The sequence below is a fragment of the Terrapene carolina genome, unplaced genomic scaffold (assembly GCF_002925995.2).
Source record: "Terrapene carolina triunguis isolate 2854851 unplaced genomic scaffold, T_m_triunguis-2.0 Scaffold89, whole genome shotgun sequence".
Taxonomy (NCBI): Eukaryota; Metazoa; Chordata; order Testudines; family Emydidae; genus Terrapene; species Terrapene triunguis.
This window is the reverse complement of record NW_020664440.1, coordinates 23,537,464-23,561,845: the sequence shown is the minus strand read 5'-3', so window position 1 is coordinate 23,561,845 and position 24,382 is coordinate 23,537,464. Positions and strand designations below refer to the sequence as shown.

At 42.3% G+C, this 24,382-nt stretch overlaps 1 protein-coding gene across 1 annotated transcript; it reads right to left on the bottom strand.

The window, feature by feature from the left end:
* Positions 1 to 2,007: 2,007 nt before the first annotated feature.
* Positions 2,008 to 23,067, bottom strand: ASB14 (ankyrin repeat and SOCS box containing 14). Its single transcript, XM_024220418.2, has 9 exons — positions 22,940 to 23,067; positions 21,987 to 22,037; positions 21,075 to 21,211; positions 20,816 to 20,974; positions 18,605 to 18,850; positions 15,595 to 15,766; positions 10,873 to 11,416; positions 4,186 to 4,339; positions 2,008 to 2,789 (listed from the first exon to the last, which is right to left on the bottom strand). Exons 1-9 carry the CDS (start codon positions 23,065 to 23,067, stop codon positions 2,611 to 2,613), a joined length of 1,770 nt encoding a protein of 589 aa, XP_024076186.2. The 3' UTR covers positions 2,008 to 2,610.
* Between the last annotated feature and the right edge of the window lie 1,315 nt (positions 23,068 to 24,382).

Here is a 24,382-nt window from a genome sequence, read left to right as displayed (position 1 = left end):
ACAAAGACAGTCATTGCCTGCATCTTACTCAGCTTTTTTAAGAGAACTTTTTCACGTATTGAGTGAATTCAGGAAAGACACATTGTCCATTGTAATAATTGACCCTTCTTACTTTCTTTCCTCCCTTGCTCTCTGTCACAGAAACTCTCTTGTTTACTAGAACTCCCAAAGTTTCTTTACAGACAATAAGGTAATTTTCTTGTGCTTACAGTGATGTATAATTTGGCATGAAAATATTGTCAGTATGCCATTGTGCCTGCATTGGTGTTCCATAATGTTTATATGCAAACTTAGGATTTTGTAAAATATAGTCAGGTGATTTTATAATGTAGTGGATTGGTCAAAATTTTACCATAATGTAACTGGATTGGTCCTGTTCTAGTGATGTATAAGTAATTTTTCAATGTTTTTAAGAGTCTTATAAAATTTTCCCTGAATATTTGTATTAAAGCAATCATCATCTCAAATGGTTATGCCTAGTATCAATTTGATAATTGGTTTAAACTCAGAAATATAGATATTAAATATGTTAGCCAGGGCTTCAGTTAATTTGAGTTCACTAATAAAAAGTTCAAAGTTGGCTTTGTACAATAATCTTTATTTGAATTAGACTTACTTTAAAAAAATCTAGTCTTTTTTTCTAATGCTTGCTTCCAAAAAAAAATTAGCACATTACTAATATGGTTTTGTTCTTTTTCCACTAAATATACAATTTCAGAAATAGCTAAAGCCCTATGTTGTCAAAATGTATTTTGATTCTGTCATTAATTCAGGAATGTTACCCAGATATATTCAGTGAAACACTTTATTGTATTTAATAAAAACAAAACGGAGGGGAATTATTCTGATTTATTTTTGGAACTATCGAAGACTGAACAGTAAAGGAAAACATTCTTGTTACATTAGTTGGCTGTTTTAATGCACATCTTGTTTGTTTTGTCACATGCGTGCATAGCACTTTCTAAAGAACTGTGGTTATGTTAATGAACAGAATTGATGGGTACAGAAGTTTTACCAGCACAACCTGATAGTGTCAGACCCATTAATACAGCTACTAATGCATATTTCCCACCTGCTTATTAGTTTTGTTCAGTACTTGAGTAGGCACCCTGTAAGAAGCTATGAGTCATAAGATACTAGTCCAATCTGTATTTTATAAAGTTTATAGATTTTTCTGAGGGGGAAATGGACTTTTGAATTATGTAACTTAAGTGATACAGATGCATGTATAAATAAAAATCTATACTTACCTGAATATAAACTTGATTATGAAAAAATAAATACTATTAATGCCTGTCACGTTTATTGAACTGCTCATTTTTATATATCTATTTGTTTCTTCTGCAGTATTTTGCACACTTGAAACTGTTCCTAGCTTTGAGAAATGTAAGGGTTTGTAAATGTTAAGCTATGTACTGCACTGTATTGTAGTGCAAATTCATAATTAATACATAAGTATATCCAAAGCATTATTCAGTGCATATTGGCATTGCCTTTTCCTCCCATACAGCAGTGACTGATCTTACGACAGTATCCAATAATGTGCCCTTTTCAAGTCCCATTAGGGAAACGGTCTCCATTGTATCACCCACCGGGCCTAATCATAATTCACATTTTACATCTTCCAAGTTCTGCATTAACATTGCATCGGATGGTATTCAAATGCTACACATGCGAAATTCAACCAATACTCTCTAAACTCTTCCCCCAAAATATGGCAATAGGTGGGAAATTGAGGGAGCTGGTCCAAAATATACTCCAAATATCTGTGGACATCCTTATAACTTTTAAGAGGAAAAAATAAGATTGCTCTAGGTCAGATTATATGTAGACCAGCGCTTAATTACTGTGGTGACAGGACATTTAAATACCAAGAATGAGATGTGGAACTACCCTCTCTAACAGGAAAGCAGATGTCGAATAAAAAACACAAACGCTGAATGTTTCACTACATACTGGCGCTCTGTTTATAACAAGAATTCTATGGCCTTTAACCCCATTTCACTGCTTAAAATTGGGGACTGGCTAATTGGATGAAATAACAAAGCTTAAAAAGTCAAAACCTTGTCAAACAACTTCATCTTCCTCCCAGCTCTTCTTGGGTGGGAGCAGGGGGAAAGCCTCTCCCTGATTCTAGTCAGAAACTGAAATACCCCAGCGTAGGTTGTTAGGACAGTACTTTGGTTCAACAGAAGCAGGATGTAGAAGTATAGCAAGAGTTGCAGCTCCAAAGAAGTTTGGAGAAGAATTTGAACTCCTGGTTACAATCTGACCCACATACCTTGAAGGACACTTCCCATTCCATATGTTGTTTGAAAATGCTGACCTAAACATGGATGCTAGATAACTTTAAAATATTATTGCCATTACCTGTATTTGCTTCTGTTAAGTTCTGGATGCTTTTTCTGCTATGAGGGCTACATGTTGAGTTTCCAATACTTTTTCTGTACTCTACTTTTTTTATTTTTATCCAGAAAAATGTTCACCAAAGTGACTTGTTGGTTTTTAGAAGCTAAAATCCTAGTAGTGAAAAAGAATTGCATACAATACAGTCTTTGTCCACTTGCATATTCTCTCCAAAATATAGGCCTATGATTCTATGCAGTTGGGTTAGTGGGTTCCTATCCAGTTTCCTTGTCCATAAAGATCATATTCTTTGTACAGTATATATTCTTTCAAACGATTGGGCAGTGGAAGGAAGGTCATGAAGACAGGACAACGCAGACGCAAATGACCCATGCATTTCCGAATCTCCAGACGACAAAGATGTTTCAATGAACGTGGATTTGCTTAAAAAAAAAAAGACTTTGTCTGTTACCAATCAAACAAGAAACAACTTCACTTTTGCATGATAGCCCCAAGCAACATTTGAGAAACTTTGGTCCAGATTTTGATTCCCTAACACTTGTTGCATAGTATGTTAATTCTGAACACACACATTGAAATCACGGGTGCTTCCTAGAAGTAAGCAGCTACCCAACATGTGTGAGGGTATCAGGATCTGGCCTTTTGTAAGGGTACGTCTACACTACCCGCTGGATAGCGATCGATCTATTGGGGATCGATTTATCACATGTAGTGTAGACACGATAAATCGATCCCCAATCGCTCTCCTGTTGACTGCAGAACTCCAGGTCGGCGAGAGGCGGAAGCAAAGTCAACGGGGGAGCCGCGGCAATCGACCCCGTGCTGTGAGGACGCGAGGGAAGTCGAACTAAGGTACGTCGACTTCAGCTATGCTATTCTCGTAGCTGAAGTTGTGTATCTTAGGTCGATCCCCCCCAGTGTAGACCAGGCCTAAGTAATCACCAAATACATCATAGTAACATTTGAAAGTGTAATCAACTGAGGCATTAGCCTACTTTTTGTGAATCTAAGCTTGAAACACAAATTAACTGAAGTTTGAAGAAAAAGTTTGGCAGAGGGTAATTTAGGCCTAAAGCATAAAGGGGTTGTCTGTTGCCTCATTAAGGCACAGAGGCGGGAGAATAATAAAAAGACTACAATGAGTGGTTAGGGTGTTTTAACTTTTCCCTATTACACAGCCGTCATCCTTGCCCCTTTATTTTTTTTAACTGCACTTGCAGTTACTAGTGGGGGAAATGACAGGGCCAGATGAGCTAACAGCTTTATGTGACTAGAGTAAAATAATCTAATTGGAAAGAAACAGCCAATTTATATACTTTATATAAAGACCTGAGTTTATTGCAGCAGCAATAGTGTAGGAAAAAGCTTTTAGTCCTGAGCAACATAAACAAAGTATAAGTATATATTTCTGTGGACTCAATGTGCATGCATTTAATTAAGTTACAGTAAGTATATCCTACTGCTGCTTTGTAACTAGGGAACTCCCGAACCACCCAAAATGATACACATTCTTACAGATTTGACTTAGTAATATTTTTATCGCAAACACTTCCAAGGCCTACTGTATTTGGAAATTTTACTTCAGTCTGAAGTTTAATTGATTTTTGTTATAAGGATGGGCAGGACAAGGCAATGCTGGCTCAGATTCTCCAAGGTAAGTAGGTGCCTAACTCCCATTGAATCAATAAAAGTTAGGCACCTAAATACCTTTGAGGATCTGGTCCAATGATGCCAAGATGATATAGCAAATAAGCAAGCCAAAAAGTGGTGTCCTCTAGAGTTCTGAAATATCCAAAACTCGAAACATCTGACACTTACTCAAAATGGAATTGATTTCTGGCCATAGTGTCTGTTCCTTGAGAACTGCTTTCAGTTTACAGCAGATGCTAACATGATCAACATAATCTAGCATCACTCGCACTACTTTCCCAGCTACGTGCTTCAGCCATGACAGCGTTATCACGTCACAGAACTAAGAGATGAAAAAACAACATATTTAAGAGTATAGCATTCAACATTTCTGTGACTCATTTCCCCTTTTCAAATTCCTCTGCAGGACATAAACAATTAAATTCCCAAAGAAAAGCCAGGAGTGGGTGAGTGCTGTATCACTCAGAGGTTGGACTGGTTGTAATAAGCTTCACATAAATCTTCAAACAGAATGTGAAAAACTGATGGCTAGTCGCTTTCAGTCTCAACTAGCTTAAAGCCATTGTGAAAGTTACATGGAAGTGAACATTCAACCAGCAGGTTTAAAATGTGCACATCCGTGCATGCGTTTGTTATAATACAATAGGGAAAAGGGTTTAGAACCACATGCACTTGTGGTAACTGCGCACCCACACTTGTAGGTGTGAGATGTTACATTTGTATTATACTGAAAATGTAAAGATGAGCTGTGAAGCAAGAAAAAATATTTTTGTTTTAGTCCTTTGCAATTCATAAAGATTGCCTCAAGTGTGTGTTTTTTTTAACCTGAATATCAAAAACTGCCAGTTCATGGTTTGTTCTCTTTGCTAGAGGCCTTCTTTGGCATGATTGCTGCAAGGCCTGAATTGTAATGTCACATAAAGCAGTTGCCTATGCTGCAGGTCTTCCTCCATCCTAAATCATAACATGTTTGGACAGAGAAGGAGTTATTGGATGAGTGGCAGCTCAGGCTACAGCTTTGTGGCATTCCATTTCAAGTGATGATATGGTTTTTGCTAAAGTCTTCCAGCAAAGAAAGCCCTAATACTTCTAATATAAAACAAACTATAAATAAGCAGTAAAGGGCAAAAAGAAAACTTGTACCGTAACTAGAATTCTTCTAGCTGTATGGTTGCTATCTGTATTCCATCCTGGGTGTGCATGCACTCCATATGCCTGAAACCAAAAGATTCTTGCCAGAAGTGTCTGTTGATCCATTCCTGTATCCCTCTCCTCTTTGTGCTCTGAAATGAGAGCATATGGAGTGGTGCGGACCGACTGCCTCTCCAGTTGCCTTTTTACTACAAACGGCCCTAACATAAGGATCTACAGCAGAGGGGAAGAAGGCCAGGTAGTGGAATACACAAAGACTACACATCAAAAAACTGTGGGTAAATAACCTTTTTTTTTTCTCCAAGTGATGGTCTCTATGTGTATTCCACAGTGTACATAGTCCCTATGTGTATTCCACTGTGGGTGACTCACAAGCAGTATTCATTGAGGAGGAGGATGCAAGGACCCTTGCTTACCACAGATTGGAGGACTGCCCTGTTGAAGGATCCATCAGCTGTAGCAGTTTGCATCATGGCATAATCAGCTCCTGAAGGAGTGAACAGAGTCTCACAGAACTGCAGGAGAGGGACCTCTCAAAGTGAAGTTACCAATACAGATTGGACACTAGTTGATTGAGCCATCACACCTTGTGGGGGAGGAACTGCAATTAACTTGTAACAAAGCAGTATGCAGGCCAAAATCCATTTGGAAAGTCTCTGAGAAGAGATTGTGTCCCCTCTCATGCATTCCATAAAGGATATAAACAGCCTAGGTCAGTGTTTTTCAAAGTTCAGGTTGCGACCCAGTACTGGGTCGTGGCATGTAAGGCATCAGGTTGCCTTGCTCAGCACCCAGCGACCCTAGCAGCTCTGATCAGCACCACCGACCGGTACGTTAAGAGTGCCGTCAGCAGTGCTGCCAGCTAAGGCAGGCTAGTGCCTACGGAAGCAGCCAGCAGCGGGTTCAGCTTCTAGACAAGGGGGCCACAGGGCTCCGCTTGCTGCTCCCCCTCACCCTCGAGCACCGGCTCTGCACTCCCATTGGCCTGGAACCAATGGTGGGGAGGCGATGTCTGCAGGCGAGAGCTGCATGGAGCCACTTGCACACCTCTGCCTAGGAGCTGGACCTGCTGCTGGCTGCTTCTGGGGCGCAGCGCGGTCCCCAGTGCCAGGACAGGTGGGAAAGCTGTCTCTGCAGCCCGGCTGCGCTGCTGACCAGGAGCCGCCGGAGGTAAGTCTGTGCCCCCAGCCCTGAGCCCCCTCCCACACCCTAAACCCCTCATCCTCAGCTCCGTTGGGTCGCGGGCATCAACGATTTTCTTCAACTGGGTCCCCAGAAAAAAAGTTTGAAAACCACTGGCCTAGGTGATCTCCTAAAGGATTTAGTCCTTTGCAAGTAGAATGCCAAAGCTTGATGGACGTCCAGAGAATCAAGTTTTCCATCCTCACTGGTGGCATTTGGCTAGGGGACGAAAACGAGCAAGTGAGCAATCTGCTTTAGATGAAATTCCGAGATCACTTTGGGGGTGAATTTTGGGCATAATCTCAGGGAAACTTTGTCCCTATGGCAGACTGCGTAAGGCAGATCAGCCATAAGGGCCCCCCGTTTACCCTCTTTTCTAGATGAGGCGATGGCAACCAGAAAGGCAACCTTCATTGATAGGTGGACTAAGGAGCATGAAGGTAAGTGTTCAAACAGAGCCTTTGTTAATGCTGATAGGGCTACACTTAGGACTACCATATCGAGGTAGTTTCATTCTTGGAAGACAGGTTCTGACGATCTTTTAGAACGCCTACTGTAACAGGATGGGCGAAAGGTGCGCTGACATCTGCTAAGTGCACCTGCAGGGAGTGAAGATATAATCCTGAAGTTTTTAAGGAGAGAAGGTAGTCCAAAATGGCAGGGATTATCATCCTGATAACTCTCTGGGGTTATCAGGCGGCGTTGGCACCAGATGGAAAATATTTCCCACTTTGCTGTGTAGCACTTCCCTGTGGAATCCTAAGGATGGATTGTACTGCCTCCAAACATGCCTTTTCTAGGTTTGTCATCCATTCAAATACCAGGCTGTTAGGTGGATGGATGCTGGCTTGGGATGTTTGAGCTTGTCTCTGTCCTGGGTCAACAGGTCCAGGAAGACTTGGATACAGATGGGCATGCTGGCATCTGGAGAATGCTGGCAAGCCAGAATTGTCTTGGCCATTTGGGAGAAAGCAATACCACCAATGCTCCCTCTTACTTGATATTCCTCAGAACTCAAGGTAAGAAGGGAATGGGTGGGAAGGTGTATGTCAGTGGGCCCAAACATTGAACTAGAAATGCGTCCCCTCTGGAGCAGTAGGCCAGACATTTCCTGTTTTTCTCAGATGCAAAGAGGTTCCAAGATAAGGAACCCCACTGCTGAAATATGTTCTGTACTACCAACTCATGTAGGCTCCCATTCATGATGCCTAGACAAGTGCCTGCTGAGACTGTCTGCTAACATGCTGTATACCCTTGGGAGGTGCACTGCTGAGAGGGTGATCTGGTGGCAGATACACCTGTTCTACAGATTGACTGTTTCTATGCAAAGAGCAGTGGACCTTGCTCCCCCCTTGTTGATGTAGTACTCTGTTGTCAAGTGTGACTTGGATATGCAAGGTCTGAATGAAGGGTAGGAAATAGTGGCAGGCCTCATGAACTGACTGTAACCATGAGGTAGGTATGCTTTAGCACTGATAAAGTCCAGGGTCGCCCCAATAAAGTCTATAGTCTGTGAGGTGGGAATTAAAATGGATGTTTCTATTTTTACTTGAAGCCCCAATTAGTGTAGGAGACTGAGGAGAGATGTGGTTGCCATCTGTACCATTTGATGAGAGTAACCAATCATTGAGGTAGGGGAACACTCATGAGTCCTGGTGGCAGAGGCGGGCTGCCACTACCAATAGCCTCTTTGCGAATACCCTTGGCACTGTTGTGAGGCCAAAGGGGAGCAGCACTCTGTATTGGTAGTGGTCCGGGCCCATGGTGAATCTCAGGATCTCCTGTGCACGGGGCGATGTCTATGTAGAAATAAGCATCTTTTGAATCAAGATGTGTGAATTAAATCAAGCCAATTGCCCTTGTTCAGTGAGGGAACTATGGAGGCAGCTTAAATATCCTGAACCTCATGCGACAGATGAAAATGTTCAACTGTTTGATATCTAGAATGGGTCTCAAGCCTCCTCTCTTATTGGGAATGATTTTGAATAAAATTCTTTCCCCCTGTGCTGGAGAGGAACTGGTTCTATGGGCCTTATTATGTTCCAGTTTGCAGATCGTACTGGTGAGTGGCTCTCTGTTTCATGCATGCCCTGGACCAATGGTGTAGGGATCTCCCTTGTCAGGATCGGTTCCAACAGAATCAGGGATTCTGGGTCCACCATGTAGATACACTGCCCCTGAGCACACTGCTATCTATCCTCTGACGCAGGAGAGTGGACGGGGCTTCTTTCTTTCCATGGCACCAGTGGTATCAGTCTCATTGCAGTCTTTGGTTCTGGCAATTCCTTTTCATGATGCATCAGTAGCGTCAGTGTACGAGGCGTCCACTGTTGTTTTTCCCTAATCAGTACCAGGGATGGTCCTGCTCCTACAGTTAGCATCTGTTTTGGGGTGTTTTTGCCCTTCAGAGCCAGGGGAATGGTACTGTGCTTCTTGTGAGCTCCTCAGATTTCCATACTGAGGCACAGAATCTCCCCCAACTTGGAGGGTTTCAGAGAAGAGGCCTTCACATTTCTCAGCAAGTATTTACTTCCCTCTTTGGAAGAGTCCTTTAATTTACTCCTATCAGTCCTGAAGCTGGAGACCACCATACTTGGAAGGCACTTCTTGGTTCTTCTGCCCAAAGTACAGGGGGGTCTGATAGGCCAGGATCAGACTGGGGCCTCATAGCACGATCCATTAGGAATCTTCAAAGTCTATGCTCACGAGCTTGACAGGTTTGGCTATGAAAGGATCAGCAAACGCTGTACTTCAAAGGGATGTGGGCTTCCCTGAGGCACTAGAGACACTTGAGGTAGTCATCACAGACTGGAAAGGCCTGAGGGCAAGATGCACAGTTTTTGAATCTTGGGGTCCTGGGCATACTATGGAGGAAGGAGTGGTTTGAATAGGGAGAGGACCCCCTAAGCCCTGAACCGGTAAGGGCTTGTCTACACAGAGACACTCAGGAAATATCACCTGAATTAACTAAAGGTGTGAATTACAAGTGGACTAAATTGCATTAAACCCCTATATAGACACTCCCATTGAGAATTCAAGTGGCCTTAATTCGTTTTAGCTTAATTTACTTCCAAAGTGAATTTGAGACTTGTTTACATGAACAATTTGTTCATGACAAACGGGGGTTTGAATCTACCCTGCACTAGTTTGCTGCAGACTAAGAGTATGTCTTCACTACCAACATTAAAGCGCTGCCGCAGCAGTGCTTTAATGTGGCTGTGTAGTTGCTCTCCCAGCGCTGCAAAAAAAACCACCCGCCCAAGGGGAGTAGCTACCAGCGCTGGGAATGCGACTCCCAGCGCTGGTGCACTTTCTACTCTGTCACTTTACAGCACTGAAACTTGCATCGTTCAGGGGTGTGTTTTTTCACACCCCTGAGCGAGAAAGTTCCAGCACTGTAAAGCGGCAGTGTAGACAAGGCCTAACTGTTCATGTGGACCTTGCTGATATGCATTAACAGTCCACCAGTTCACTTTAATCTAGGCCTCTTTGAAATGGACTAGATTAAAGCAAGCTAGCAAACTGTTAATGAGCATCAGCAGAGTCTACACAGACAGTTAGTCTGCAGCAGGCTAGTATGGGGTAGATTCGCACCTCAGTTTGCCACAAACTAAATGTTCATTGTCGAAAAACCCAAAGCTAAAATGAAATAAGGCCACTTTAATTCTGAGTGAGAATCTCCACACAGGGGTTTAGTGCAGTTTAATTAACCCACTTTTAATTCATACCTTTAGTTCATTCAGATTAACTTTTGAAGTGTCCTCGTGTAGACAAGCCCTAAAACTACACTAAGTATAAAAACTATGTATCTAATACCTATTTGCAGATCATTACAAATAGAAGCAGAAGAATGCTAACTAATGATACATAGCTAGCAAAGGAGTTCTGCCTCAGGCTGCAAGAATCAACTGGAAAGGCAGTCCATCCGCACCGCCCCCTTATGCCTTTCGTTTGGAGCATGAGAAGAAGAAGGGTGCAGGCACAGACAACACTGCTAGCAAGAATCTTCTGGTCTCAGGCACCTGGAGTGTGTGCACAGCCCCAGTGGAATATACACAGAGACCATCACTTGAAGAATATATTTTCTTTGCAATTCATGTTTAAAATAGACTTTTCTGCGTACATTTGTTTTTAATCTGCATATTGGATCATCAGGTGTAAACTATATTCTTGTCTGCTCTATACTGTCAGTTCCTGGATAAAAGCTGTTTTTATGGTAGCCAGACCGGCATTCACTTATACAGTTCACATAATTCACATTGTCTGGAATTTGATCCTTGAAACTATTTTATTGTTATCATAAACAAGGCTTCACATTCAAATTTACCACCACAACTTGTCTTCAGAACTCTGTCTACTACTTCCTTTATACATGAAGTCTGTATAGTATTTTAATTCCAAACATGCTATATTAGCAAACTATATTTCATTATAATACATCAACAACAAGTAAATTTATTTAATTTCTAGAAAAATAGTGGCAGCAAAACAGTGACATAAAATTCCTAGGGAAGTACTTACCATGTTGTCTTTGATAACAGAAGTAGTCCATCCTTCAAAGGCATATGGGGAACGAATGTTGTCTCCATGATGACAATCAAAGCAGCGGTACACATCGTACCCATAATTCAGCAACATTCTTAACATGATTTCATCTTTTAGAGAATACTGCAGAGCTGAGGGGAAATGCGTCGTATTCACTCTGCAGAAGTAATTTACATTGGCCCCATGCTGAAGCAGTAGATTGATTAGCTCATAGTTGCCCATTCTCAAGGCTAGCTGGAGGCACTTAATGGGGTCTTGATTTGGCAGGGCTCCAGCATCCAGAAGCAGCTGAGTTGAGCAAATATCCCCATTTGAGACAGCAAAATATAAAGCTGATTTCCTCTGATCATCGTAGCCTTTGCGAACTCTCTCATGCAACATGAAATTGGCATCAAACCCAGATTTGAGGAGAAACTCAAGGCACTGAGGATGTGCTCCTGCTGCTGCTGAGTGAACTGGACTTATCCCACTCTCCTTAATGGCAGCATAATCAGTAACTGAAGCTAGCTGCTTTAAAGCTCTGGAGAAAGAAAAAAGAAGGAATATATATCTATATATTCTCTAGTACCAACCTTTGAACTTCTCTGTGCTGCAGTCTTTGTTACATGCATCTTAGCTGGGTTACAGAATTGTGTTTTGCTTTGCTTACAGTGTTGTTCATTTACTACCAAATGAGTAGCCTGGCATACTACACATCTGCACTGGCCTTAACCTCTGACAATTACATGATAACCAGCTATCAATCCTACAGATTTCCAAATTACTGGACTAAGCATCAAATATTATGTCTTTCCCTTTTGTCTTTCAGGAACATTCCATTTCCCATTTTTTAGCTAATGGAATAACATCATGACTCCTTAGAGAAGAACTTCCCCATCCCATCAGTTTGGAGAAGTCTGTAGAGAGCTCTCGCTCTTCTGTAACCTACAGAAAGTGGGAGAGCCCCTATTTGTTGACCACAATGCAGTGTTACTAGTAGCTAAAAGCTGTGGTCTGGGACCTAAGACATCAAGTTCTATTCCTGACTTGGGCACTGAATAGTTGTATGACTGAAAGCAACCCAACACTTCCAGTGCCTCTGTTTCCCAATCTGTAAAATGAAGGTGATCCTTATTCCACAGGCATGTGTGACAGTTTAATGTGTTTAAAGCACCAAGTGCAATTGTTTTTATATCTGGTCCTGCTCTCTGCAGGTACATCAGGAGAGGATGTGGAACAGCTCTGGCCTAAGTCACCTGACCATCCAGTTAGAGCACAATAAAGGAAAGTTACGTACCTTATAGTAACTGGAGTTATTTGAGATGTGGGTATTTGCTGTAGGTGTACATGCACTCCATGCACCCAGGACCAGAAGTCCTTCAATAGCAGTGTCCACTGGTCCATGCCTGCACCTGGGTATAAGAGGCAGTAGGGTCCAACCACCTCTCCAGTTCCTACTCTACCACGAGTCATCCAAAGCAAAGGGGAAGGAGTGTGAGTCATGAATATCCATAGGGAGCACACATCTCGAACTCCAGTTACTATGAGGTAAGTACCCCTCCTTTCTTCTACAAGTGCTGGTCCCTATGGGTATTCACTCTAGGAGACTCCCAAGCAATAACTGTTGAGGAGGTGGGTGCAAGGAAGAACTCTTGCCACAGATCTCAGGATTGCTGGACTGAAGGAAGCATCCTCAGCTGAGGCTTGAATATCAACATTGACAGGTCTGGCCATTACACTAGGAAGGCATCCCTTCTGGAGCAGCACCCGTGAGCATCCTGAGAGCAATAAGCTGGGGACTATGGTTTCCTGAGCTGCACAGAGGTCACAAGATGGGAATCCCTAATGGTTAAAAATCCATTGGCTCACTGACAATTAGAGCTCCCACTAACATCTTTGTGACAATTCCTGCTTAGGCTGTCTGCTAATCCCTAAATTCATAATCCCTGCCAGGTGCACGGCAGAAAGGGAGGTTTGATGCTAGGTGAACCAGTTCCAGCGCTGCAGAGTGATATGGACCTTGCTCCCCCGGTTTGTTTATATATTAAACCGTGGTCATGTTGCCTGACCTGAGCTGGATCTGAGTAGAATGGATGAAGTGCAGGAACTGCTTGCACACTCTGTGGAATGCTCAAAGCTTGAGAAGGGTAATGTCATGTGTGGCCTCTTGTGGAGTCTAGAGCCCTGAGCTATACATTCATTCAAGTTTGCTCCCCAGCCTAAAAGGGATGCATCTATCATGACTGAAGCTACGATTTTGTCATGGACATTTTTAGTAAAAGTCACGGACAGGTCATGGGCAATTAACAAAAATTCACAGAAGCCGTGACCTGTCCGTGAGTTTTACTAAAAATGTCCATGACAAAACGGGGGGGGGAGGAAGGAAGGTTGAGCTGCCCCGTGGCTGGGAGCTGGGAGGAAACCCAACCTGTGGCGGCCCCCCGGGAACTGGGAAGGTCTGGGGGATTCCCCGCAAGTGGGGGAGCTGTGGGGGACCCATCCGCCCGTGGGGACTGGGGATCTCCGGGGGATTCCCTTGCTGGCAGCAGTAGCTGAGGAGCTGCCAGGGATCCCCCACTGCCCACGGGGATTGCGGAGCTGCGGGGGACCCCCACCACTCCAGGCGGCCCCCACTGCAGCTCCTGGCCACCCTGGGAGGTGGGAGTACCCTGCAGCTCCCAGCCGCCAGGGCTGAGATCATGGAGGTCATGGAAGTCACGGATTCTGTGACGTCTGCGACCTCCGTGACCAAATCATAGCCTTAATCATGATTACCTTTATGGGTGGGAGTAAAGGAACCACCACACAAACATTGTCTCTCTTTTCCCAGAAGGTGAGAGATGCTCAGACAGTGAGAGGAAGTCTGATTCTTTTGTCAAAGGAGTCCTTGTTTGGAACATAGACTCTTGTAGCCAAGTCTGGAGACTGCATAGGTGGAACCCGGCAAAGGGAGTCACATAGATGGATGCCGTCATTGTCCTAGGAGGACCAAGTAGGATTGGACCGTCATCTGATGACTGAGGCAAAGTTGGATACTGAGGTCTCTAATCATGAGGAATCTGACCTGTGGTAAGTAGGCTCTGGCTGCATGGAAGTCTAGCACTGCTCCAATAACTGTTTAAGCGGACTTTCATGCGTTTACTTGAAGTTCTCAGGAGTGGCATAGGTCGAGCAGGGCAGAATTTCTACTTGCACCTCCTTATATGGCCATTCCTTGAGGAGCCCATCGTTTAGACAGGTGAATATATGGTGGTGTTGCCAACCTCGGTACGCTACCACTACCGTCATGACCTTTGTAAAAAATCCTTTGCGCTGTTCAAAATCTAAAGGGGAGCACCTTGTACTGGATGTGCTTTGAGCCTACCATGGGACACCGGGATCTCTGGTGCACCACGTAGATATCTATATGGAAATAAAACCCCTTTAAATCAAGAACCACAAACCAGTAGCCTTCATTCAGGGAGGGGATGATAGAAGCCAGGGTAATCACCCTGAATCTTGAGTGACAGATGAAGACATTCAATTGCCTGATGTCCAGAATGGGTCTGCAACCCGCCTTCTTTCTTGGGGTTAGGAAATACCTGGAGTAAAAGCCCTTACCCTGGTGTTGAGGAGATACCTAGGTGGATTAGGTAGTCCACTTCCACCTGGAGAAGCTCTTATGAGAGAGGTCCCTGAAGAGGGACAGGAAGGGAGGTCTTGGAGAAGAGGTAGCCAGAAACTCAATGGTATAGCCTATTGAGATGTCTAAAACTAATTTCTCTGAAATTAGATGCTTCCACATCAAAAGGAAATGGGCTAGACAGTTACCAAAAGGGGGAAGAGAGTGTTTTTGCAAAGACTGGCTGACATCTCTCAATCATCCTTTCAAAATGACTTCTTGATAGATGGCTGGGTCTGGAGACAGGACAATGGTGGTGGAGCACTAGTATGAGCAGGGACAGAGTAGCAGATCTCACACTTTGACAGGAAGTAAGATTCCCCTAGGCAGTGTAGAGGTAACTCTCCTGCAGATTGCTAACTGGGAAGACAGGAGGCCAGAAAAGGCAAGGCTTGAAGCCTTGGATCTTGGGCTTAAGTGCCCCGAACACTGAGGGAATAAAAATGGTGGGGGTGGGAACCTGATCTCCACTAACTAACTACAACTTAAGAATCTACTAACTAACCAGTAAAACCTAATACAACTATTTACAATATTTACAGAGAATGGATTGATGAAGCTAGAAGGCTGTGGACATAAGAGGGCTTCGCTCCAGAGTGTGAGCAGTAGAAAAGGAACTGGAGTGGTGGTTGTTTCTGTGTCACCCCTTATGCCCTCAGTTCACAGCACAAAGTGGCATAGGTGCAGACCAAATGGACATTGAGATTGTAGAATTTCCAGTCATGGTGCACAGAGCACATGTGCACCCACAGTGACTACGCATAGGGACCAGCTCTCAAAGAACAATAACAATTTTTATGAAGGAAGCAGGAGGAGATGTAAGGGGTTAAATGTTTCCCCCAAAACAAAGCGAGTGCTGAGCCTATCTGGACTGGCCTGACACATTCAGGCACTGAAGACTCATGCTTATAAGGCAAAGGGAGACACACTGCTTTTGTGTGTGGGAGGGGGGTATTTAACTGCCTTTTTTTGTATAAACTTTAAATGTACATATTTTGCAGAACCTATTCATCATTACTCATTCTTATTTTTCAAATATTTATTTCATTTCAACTCACAGAAAGTGTCCTCTGTATGCAGCTCTGTGGATAGGCAAGTGACCTGAGTGTTTTGGCACATTGGCATCAGCTCCATATTCTAGTAAAAGAGAGAGTGAATCTGGATTTCCTCCTCCAACAGCTTCAAATAATATGGAAGCACAATCAGCTGCCTGTGAAAGGACATCAGCACCTAGGGGAAGAAGGAACAAGGGTTTTCATAGCAGCTACTGTAAATATCCAGTAACAATTAGTATCTCTAACTCCCCAATTGCTACAGTACTGTGATTTCTACTCTTCATGAAACATAAATGTTAGAGCAATAGCCAGTGTTTTCGCTCACTGTAAATCCTTTGAGGTAGCATCCTTGACTTCCTATGTGTTTGTACATTGCCTAGTGCAGTAAGGCCCCAATCTCTTTGGGCATTATTGTAATAAAAATCTTCATAATAATGAAACACCATAATTAGAAGATTGCATTGCGTGTTATTCTCTTACATGAATAGTTGTTTTTTAGACTAAATACAGTGCAATTAATTCAGCAGAGAACAAACATATGTAAGGGTAAATTAAAAATGTACAAAGCAACAGAACAGAGACCTGAAAAGGAGTGAGATACATTTCATTACAACAGAAAGACATGGAGACTATAAACTGAAAAAGGCTCACTTACCAAATATTATTTTTTGAATATATTGCCTCTGCCAGGGGCTGGAGGGGAGATTGCCACTGCAATGGAAATATTGGGAAAGGGACTTATGTATGCTTTCACTCCCCCCCCCCCCGCCCCTGTATCTTGTAAAAGTGAGAGTGGGACCTGGCTCGCATGGGGATCGGGGGCAGTGGCAAGACCAAGATCCAGAGGAAGAGCTGGAGTGACTGTTGCAGTGCAGGAGATCAAGCCTGCTGCTGGGGAGCCGGTAGGAACAGCTCTTCTCTCCTCCCCTTCCAGCCACTGCAGGTCCCAGCAGAGGCACCTAGCCCAGGGAAGGGACAGGGCCACATGTGCCAGGGTGGGCTGGGAGACAGGGCACCAGCACATAGCTCGGGACAGAGAGGGTGTTCAGTGCACAGGACATCAGGAAGTGCAAAGATGCCCTTCAGAGTTTGGACCTGATCCCTCAGCCCTCCACCCTCCTCACTGAGTCTCAGTAGCTCCCCTTGCTCCCCCTCATTCACAGAGAGCTTCTGCTGGCCTCTTCCCCCCACAACTCCCATGCCTCTGCAGATCCACACTCTGATAGTGTATGCCCTATCACATGCTGATGGAATCCATTTCAAGGCAATTTGAGTGTGGGGGACTGCATGCATCCCCCTTTATTATAGAACGAAGGGGGATAAAATCCTCCACTCCAAAGTGTCTCACTCTCTTCCAGAGATGGCTTGTCTACATGAGTAAATACTATTTTATTTAAGCATGATTGGAAATGCTTTCATTAGCTGACACAATGCTGACCACAACTTTGTGGTCGGCGTATACCAGGGAATGGAGAACCGCGGCCAGTGGGAGCTGTGATCGGCTGAACCTGTGGACACTGCAGGTAAACAAACCGGCCCGGCCCGCCAGCGGATTTTCCTGATGGGCCGCATGCCAAAGGTTGCCGATCCCTGGTATATACAAACACAAGTCATATGTCAGTTAGTAATGGTTAAACCTCTGTCGTAGTGGTTCAGTTTAAATACTACAACATGTTCTCAGGTAGACAAGGCCAGAGACAGGCTTTTATAGTGTAGATCTGCAGAAACAACATTATGAAGGAGAAACAAAAGTTACTGTCTTAACAACAAAATCTTGATGTTTAAAGTGACAAGGTGGGTGAGATAATATCTTTTATTGGACCAATTTCTGTTGGTGAGAGAGATAAGCTTTTGAGCTTACACAGAACTCTTCTTCAGGTCTGGGAAATATAGTCAGAGTGCTACAGCTAAATACAAGATGGAACAGATTGTTTAGTATAAATATTGCCAGGGACCGTTCAAAGTGAAGTGGCCATTAACATGACATTTACATTTTTTTCATGGCAAAGTTAATGGCAATCAAGAGGAAAAGGAAATGCAATTATCTTCTCTTCCCCCATCTTCAATTTAATAGTGTCTAGGCCACAGTACAGGATGAAGTGTTAGCTGAAGACTGAAAATTCATAATGAACATGCTCTCTGTAACTGTAAACAAAGGCCAGGTAGATTTAGCCTACAGTTCTCTTTGGGAAGGAATATATTTAAAACATTCCATTGTGTTGTGTTTATGCATTTATGTTGCTTGGTCACAAAGCTCCTTTAGTTGGAGGTATCCCTTTAGTAACAAATGTTATCTGTGCTATGTGTAAAAGGCATGTCATATGATGATTAGTTTAACAGTATTCTAACCACAAAACTTTTGAAAGACTTAAGGAATCTGGGTAGATATAATAATGATTTGAAAAAATAATGTAGTATGGATGTCTTAGAAAAATATTGAAATTTAGTAGTTTATGTAATGATACCAACAATTCTTAACTGCTGTGCTTGTCCTGTATTTTGTAAGAGTGAAGTTCTTCAGGTGATTAAAGATGTACTGTAGTGAGCAAACAAAAACAGGATACTGTGCAGAAAAAGTCATTCCTATGTGCTAACGTGCATACCCTTGAATATACAAAGTGACTGGTGTAATTCACTCTAAAACACTCTACACAAAACCATCAATTTATATACTAGGTTGTATATATTAATACCTGTCCACTATGTTAGTAGTAAGAATGTCACAAGGCTTCCATTTCCACTCAAAACCTTATTTTGGTACGGTAATATTGTACTAACAGGGGAGCTAGCAATTCTACTTTGCCACCGCACAGACAATTATTCATGCCCTCAATGGGAGGGGGATTAATTTACTAACATTTTGAAATCATGAATTTTCTGCCAACACACATGGCTATGCAATTTCAACCCCTTGTCTAGTCTAAAGAATAAGAACTTTGTAGGATCTTTCTGACAACCACCAGTTATTAAACCAACATAACAAACTGTTAAAATTTTTTATATAAATTCTCACCTTTTCGCAGTAAAATTTCCATAATTTCTGTATGCCCAATCTGTGCAGCCAGCGCTAGGGGAGTGAGCCCATATGCACTGCGGGGATCAGGATCTGCTCCAGAGCAAAGCAGAAGGTTCACGATATCTTTCCTGCCTAGTCTGGCTGCTTCATGTAAAGCTGTCCTCTTACTGACACACTGCAAGTTTACATTTGCTCCAAAACTTATCAGCAGGGAGGCAATTTCATATAAATCATGTTTAATTGCTGTAAGATAATAGGTGAAACATCAGCTATTTAAAATATTATTTAACAATATTCTACACACTATTGTTTCTGTTGTGCAACTGCCCAGGAGAGCCTCTACTCTGCTTTCAGCTGTTCTATTTATATACAGAGATATCTAAGAAAGAGAATTAATAGATGGGGAATATTTCCCTCTATCTCTGTGATCTTCTATACCATTGAAAAGCAGAGCACTGTCATACAGAAGAGAGAGATTAGTGTCCCACAGTTGCCTGCAGCACTTTTACCAAACGATGCAGTATCTGATGTTACATTCTCCAAATACTACAGGTTAAACAGCGGAGAACATGTAACCCAGGTGGCTGTATTAGAGAGGTGTACACCTTCTCAGCCAAGGATGCAACTGACTTTCTAGTGTAGTTGGCTTTGAAAGCAAGTTTCCCTGTTTATATGGCTTATCCACTTGGATTTGGATGTTACAGAATGTTTTTTCTTCACTTTTCTCGTTCCTTGGCCCTTGTGCAGGAAAACAACCACTCCAACAATGTGAATTTCTGAGCACACTTAAGAAATTAATAGCATCCTTCTAAGGTTCAGACAGCAGGGCATAGGTGCTGGCAGTAGGGGTTCTGGGGTGCGGCAGCACCCCCTGGCTTGAAGTAGTTTCCATCATATACAGGGTTTACAGTTTGGTTCAATGGCTCTCGGATCACCACTATACAAACTGTTACAGCACCCCTGCAGCAGGGTCCTTGCTTGTTCGTGGTAGCTAGGATTGAGTCAGAAGAAGGCAACATGAATCCTTTTTGAGGGGAGGACCTGTCTTGTTCCACCTAGACCGCTGAACCCTTGCCATGTAGAGTGCCTTGGGAAGAGGAGGGTCATCTAGACCTCCTTGCTTTTGAGGGAGTCTTTGAGAAAGAAATTCTCAACTTTTTGTTTTCCCTTTTTAAAATTTTACCTCTCACTCTCAACCCCTTTATGGGAGGTAAGAAGCAGTTGCAGGGTCTGCTTTGCATGTGAGAGCTTGGCAGCCTGGGCAATGCCCGGCATTGGAGAGCCTGCAGAACTTAGCTTTGTTGTGATTCTGCAAGGGACAGCTCATTGCACATTGGAGCAAGAGTCCCACAACATCCCATATGCTGGTGTGAACCTAGAAATTCCCATAGGACTTTGTAGCCTACTCCATTTTTTAAACTTTTTACTTAGCTGGCAAAGATATTGACTCTCCACCAACTGGAGACTGAAATAACTGAGCTCTAGTAGCCAATAAGTCCCTGATTTGCAGAAAATCACCTGACATCACCAAATAGCCCTGATGCCGGAAGAGAGGAAGTATCTATTGTTCATCGTTAGAAGAAGTGAGGTGGTTAATCTCCAAAGTTATGAGATACTTTCAGACCTCCAAAGGGGTAAAAATCTTTCAAAAACAGACTCTCTCACAATACATTGATGCTTCATTTTCCAATCCTGGCCAGCCCCCAGAAGTGCAAAAGCAAGCACAAATGAGGGATTCTGAAAAAAAGTTAACTAAACTTTCTTTGAACTTGGAAAAAAAAAGGCATGGTTCAAGTTTTGAGGGAAAGATTGTGCAGATTCTTATTTTATCTGAACTGATTCACCATCCCTAATATGTCATTTAGTTATGGCTCATCTATACTACAATCATACCTGTCTGAGGAAACTTGTTTAATAGTATAGGCAGGTCCTCAACTGGATTTCTGGGTGTTAGTCCTTTTGTGGGTGTTAGTCCTTAGAATGGATTGGGCTTTAGTTAAAGCATTGATACCAACTGGAAAGAAAAGTAAATGACAAAGTGTTCCTCTGTCTTTCTCATGGCCAATGGAAATATATAAAATTCTGGAAACTGAAAGTTTTACAGACTTTACAGTCAACAACAAAAGATTGCAAGATACAAAACAAATTTTTCATGCAATGAAAGACATGAATAGAATTTCCCCCCACCATAAAAATTATTTGATTTACCTATAACTAAAGAAGAATCTCCTTCTTCATTCTTAACATTAGGATTGCAGCCACTGAGCAGGAGAAAGTGGACATTGTCTAAGAAGCATTTGTCTACTGCTACAAAGAGAGGAGTTTCCCCTTTCAGACTGGTCTGCTCCCACACAATGGGGTCTGAAGCTGAAAGATACCCAGGAGAATAGCACACATTGGGAATGGAACTAATCATCAAAACTGACTTAGTAAAACTTACAAATGAGGAGCACAGAATGCTTTTTACCCTTCAGAGTTATTTCTAGGATGTTCTTGTTTAATTGTGCTGCAGCTTCATGCAAAGGAAGCCAGCCTCGCTGATCAGCTTCCTTAAAAGCTGAACTGTGCCTCATCAACTTCAGCAAGTCTGCTTCTTGGCCTGCAGAATTATATCACACTACTTAGCATAAAAGAGAAATGTCAACACAATTGAAATCTTGACTCCACTTACATCAAGGAATATTTTGAGTATCGCCAACCCCATTACTACAGCCAGAACTGGCAACTTTGCTTCTCAAAACAATTTTCTATCTAAGGTTGATTTAAATGAATGTAGAGCTAATGATAGTGATTTATTGGGCTCATTTTCTCTAGAGGAATCCTCCAAAAGCATTTCAGAAGCTGCATATATCAGAATTATATGCTTATAATCAATGCTTAATTAGGCTTCCTATGCTACAATAATACAAATAGTAAATAAATAGTATAAAAATATAAATAATAAATAATTAGTATAAACATTTGAAATTCAGCTGCCTCTGAAATAGAACATGACAGCTACTGAACAGCTCAAAGGAACTCTACACAAGAGTTTGCAACATGAAGTTAATACTTGTCCAACTGAATCTATATATGAATTTTCAGCTATGCAGAATAAAATTAAGCTAGAATTTGAGTAACACACAAAAGCTACTTTTACTACCTCTACTCTTGCTAAAAATGCCACGGAATCTTTAACTGATCATAAGTGGTCTGGTCTTCAATTTTGCATCTCATCTGAAAGATGGAATCTCCAGTAGCATAGTGCCCAAAACATCATTCTGGGTGTTCAGTTCTTAGAAAGTGAGGGAAGAATGCAACCTACTCAGTCCTTAACAAAACTTCCTACACCAATTAAATTAGAATAGAGTGATGATTTGTGTGTTTGTACTTAACTGCCCGTATTGCTGTGATTATCTTTCCATGTTCTGTGCTCATAACAAACTGGAATCTGCACAAACAGAACAAAATAATTATAATTTATATCAGTTAAAGGAAAAATATGCATGCTATTAAAGTAAAAATAAATAAGTAAATGCTGTAACTATCTGCTGCTTAATAACAGAGCAGAATCATTTTGATTTGTTTTGTAAATAGTAGATATTCACAAAATTTACTTATTTATTTTACTTACTTTTTTTCTATTATTTGCTTATTCCCAATTTGCACTAGTTACCTATTGTGACTCAATGAAACGCATTCACTTTGAAAAGGAAGCTGAATTTCACATTCTCTTGATCACAGTTCCTAATCTTCGTAACAAAAATCCCAATGATGAAGGATAAGCATATAATTAGAACTCAAGTTTTAATATAGAAAAATAGTTTGTATTGCATGTTATAGCTGCATAGAACATGGGGCTTTTTCTTTGTTAGAGCCTGTACCAGTATAAACCATAACTCTTAGCTCATATATAATAATTTTCAAAGAGTACAATATAAATATATTCTTCAATTTCAGTTTACATGGATTCACACCTCTTTCCCTCCCAAGAGTTATTTGGAAGTCCTAGGTTTGTACAAGCACAAAAATATAAGATTTGTGAACTTTAGTCACCCTTTTGATGAATGTGGTATAAATGTGCACTGAAACCCCCAAACAAGTAAGTTTCAAGTGCTCTCAAATTTCACTTGGGAAAATTTCAAACAGCTCCCCTCTATTATGTGTACATATAAAAGGAGAGGCAGCTTGTAGATGAACCTCAGTAACATTAAGCAAGCAGTCTACAATGGCAAGCATTATCGTGCAGGGTTACATATAAAAATACTAACATAAATAGACTATTACATAGTAATAGCTTGTAACATAGCTCCCAGTTACACTGCCAGAACATACTCCACAGCAAAGTATTACCTATCACTCTCTGCAGAATCTGTAAGTGTCTCACTTTTATGGATATGCTGCAAGCTTTGTTGAATAACATTCTGGGTGGGGATGTCATCATCAAAGTCTTCATCATTCACATATTTAGAATTAGACATTTTATATCTGTATAAATTGGATCACAAGCAGCGAGGAAAAAAAAGTTCTATAGAGGAGGCAGTTTTTTAAATCTTCAGGTTAATTGTGGATTTCCAGAAACAGCAGAAGCCACAGAGGACTTAGGTACTGAAAGAAATACGAAGAATTGTTACAAATCAGAAACAATCCTCCCACCTTGATTTCCCCACCCCCCAATACTTTGTTTTAAACAATGCAAAGACAGTCAACTGTTCTCTTCAGAGTAGGAAATATGTTCCAGTACATTGGTTTGTCAAGAGTTCTTTCCCCCCCCTCTTACAGAGCAAACATGTAGAACAGCTAGTGTTATGGCACCACCTACCAGAAAGCAAAAAAAGAGGAGAGGTTACTCACCAGGTGCAGTAACTAGATTGCTTCAAGATGTGTCCCCCTAAGGGTGCAGCACTTTAGGTGCATAGGCACATGCGCACCTGAAGTGGCGCACCCATAAGAACACTACTAAAAGAAGAACAAAAAAACCTAATTAATAATTATATTTACAAAGGTACACTCACCAGAGGTCCCTTGGTATAAATGGCCCCTCACTTCAGTCATTTTGTCTCTTCTCTTTAGTGGCACCATAATGCTAGGTACTCTAGAGAGTACCTTTATAGGAGGAGAGGATTTACACTAAGCCCTGGTCTACACTACGAGTTTAGGTCAAATTTAGCAGCGTTAGATCGATTTAACCCTGCACCCATCCACACAACGAAGCCATTTTTGTCGACTTAAAGAACTCTTAAAATCGATTTCTGTACTCCTCCCCAACAAGGGGATTAGCGCTGAAATTGACCTTGCTGGGTCGAATTCGGGGTAGTGTGGATGCAATTCGACGGTATTGGCCTCCGGGAGCTATCCCAGAATGCTCCATTGTGACTGCTCTGGACAGCACTCTCAACTCAGATGCACTGGCCAGGTAGACAGGAAAAGCCCTGCGAACTTTTGAATTTCATTTCCTGTTTGACCAGTGTGGCGAGCTCAGAGGTGACCGTGCAGATCTCATCAGCACAGGTGAACCATAGAGTCCCAGAATCGCAAAAGAGCTCCAGCATGGACCGAACGGGAGGTACTGGATCTGATCACTGTATGGAGAGAGGAATCCGTGCTATCAGAACTCCGTTCCAAAAGACGAAATGCCAAAACATTTGAAAAAATCTCCAAGGGCATGAAGGACAGAGGCTATAACAGGGACCCGCAGCAGTGCCGTGTGAAATTTAAGGAGCTCAGGCAAGCCTACCAAAGAGCCAGAGAGGCAAACAGCCGCTCCGGGTCAGAGCCCCAGACATGCCGCTTCTA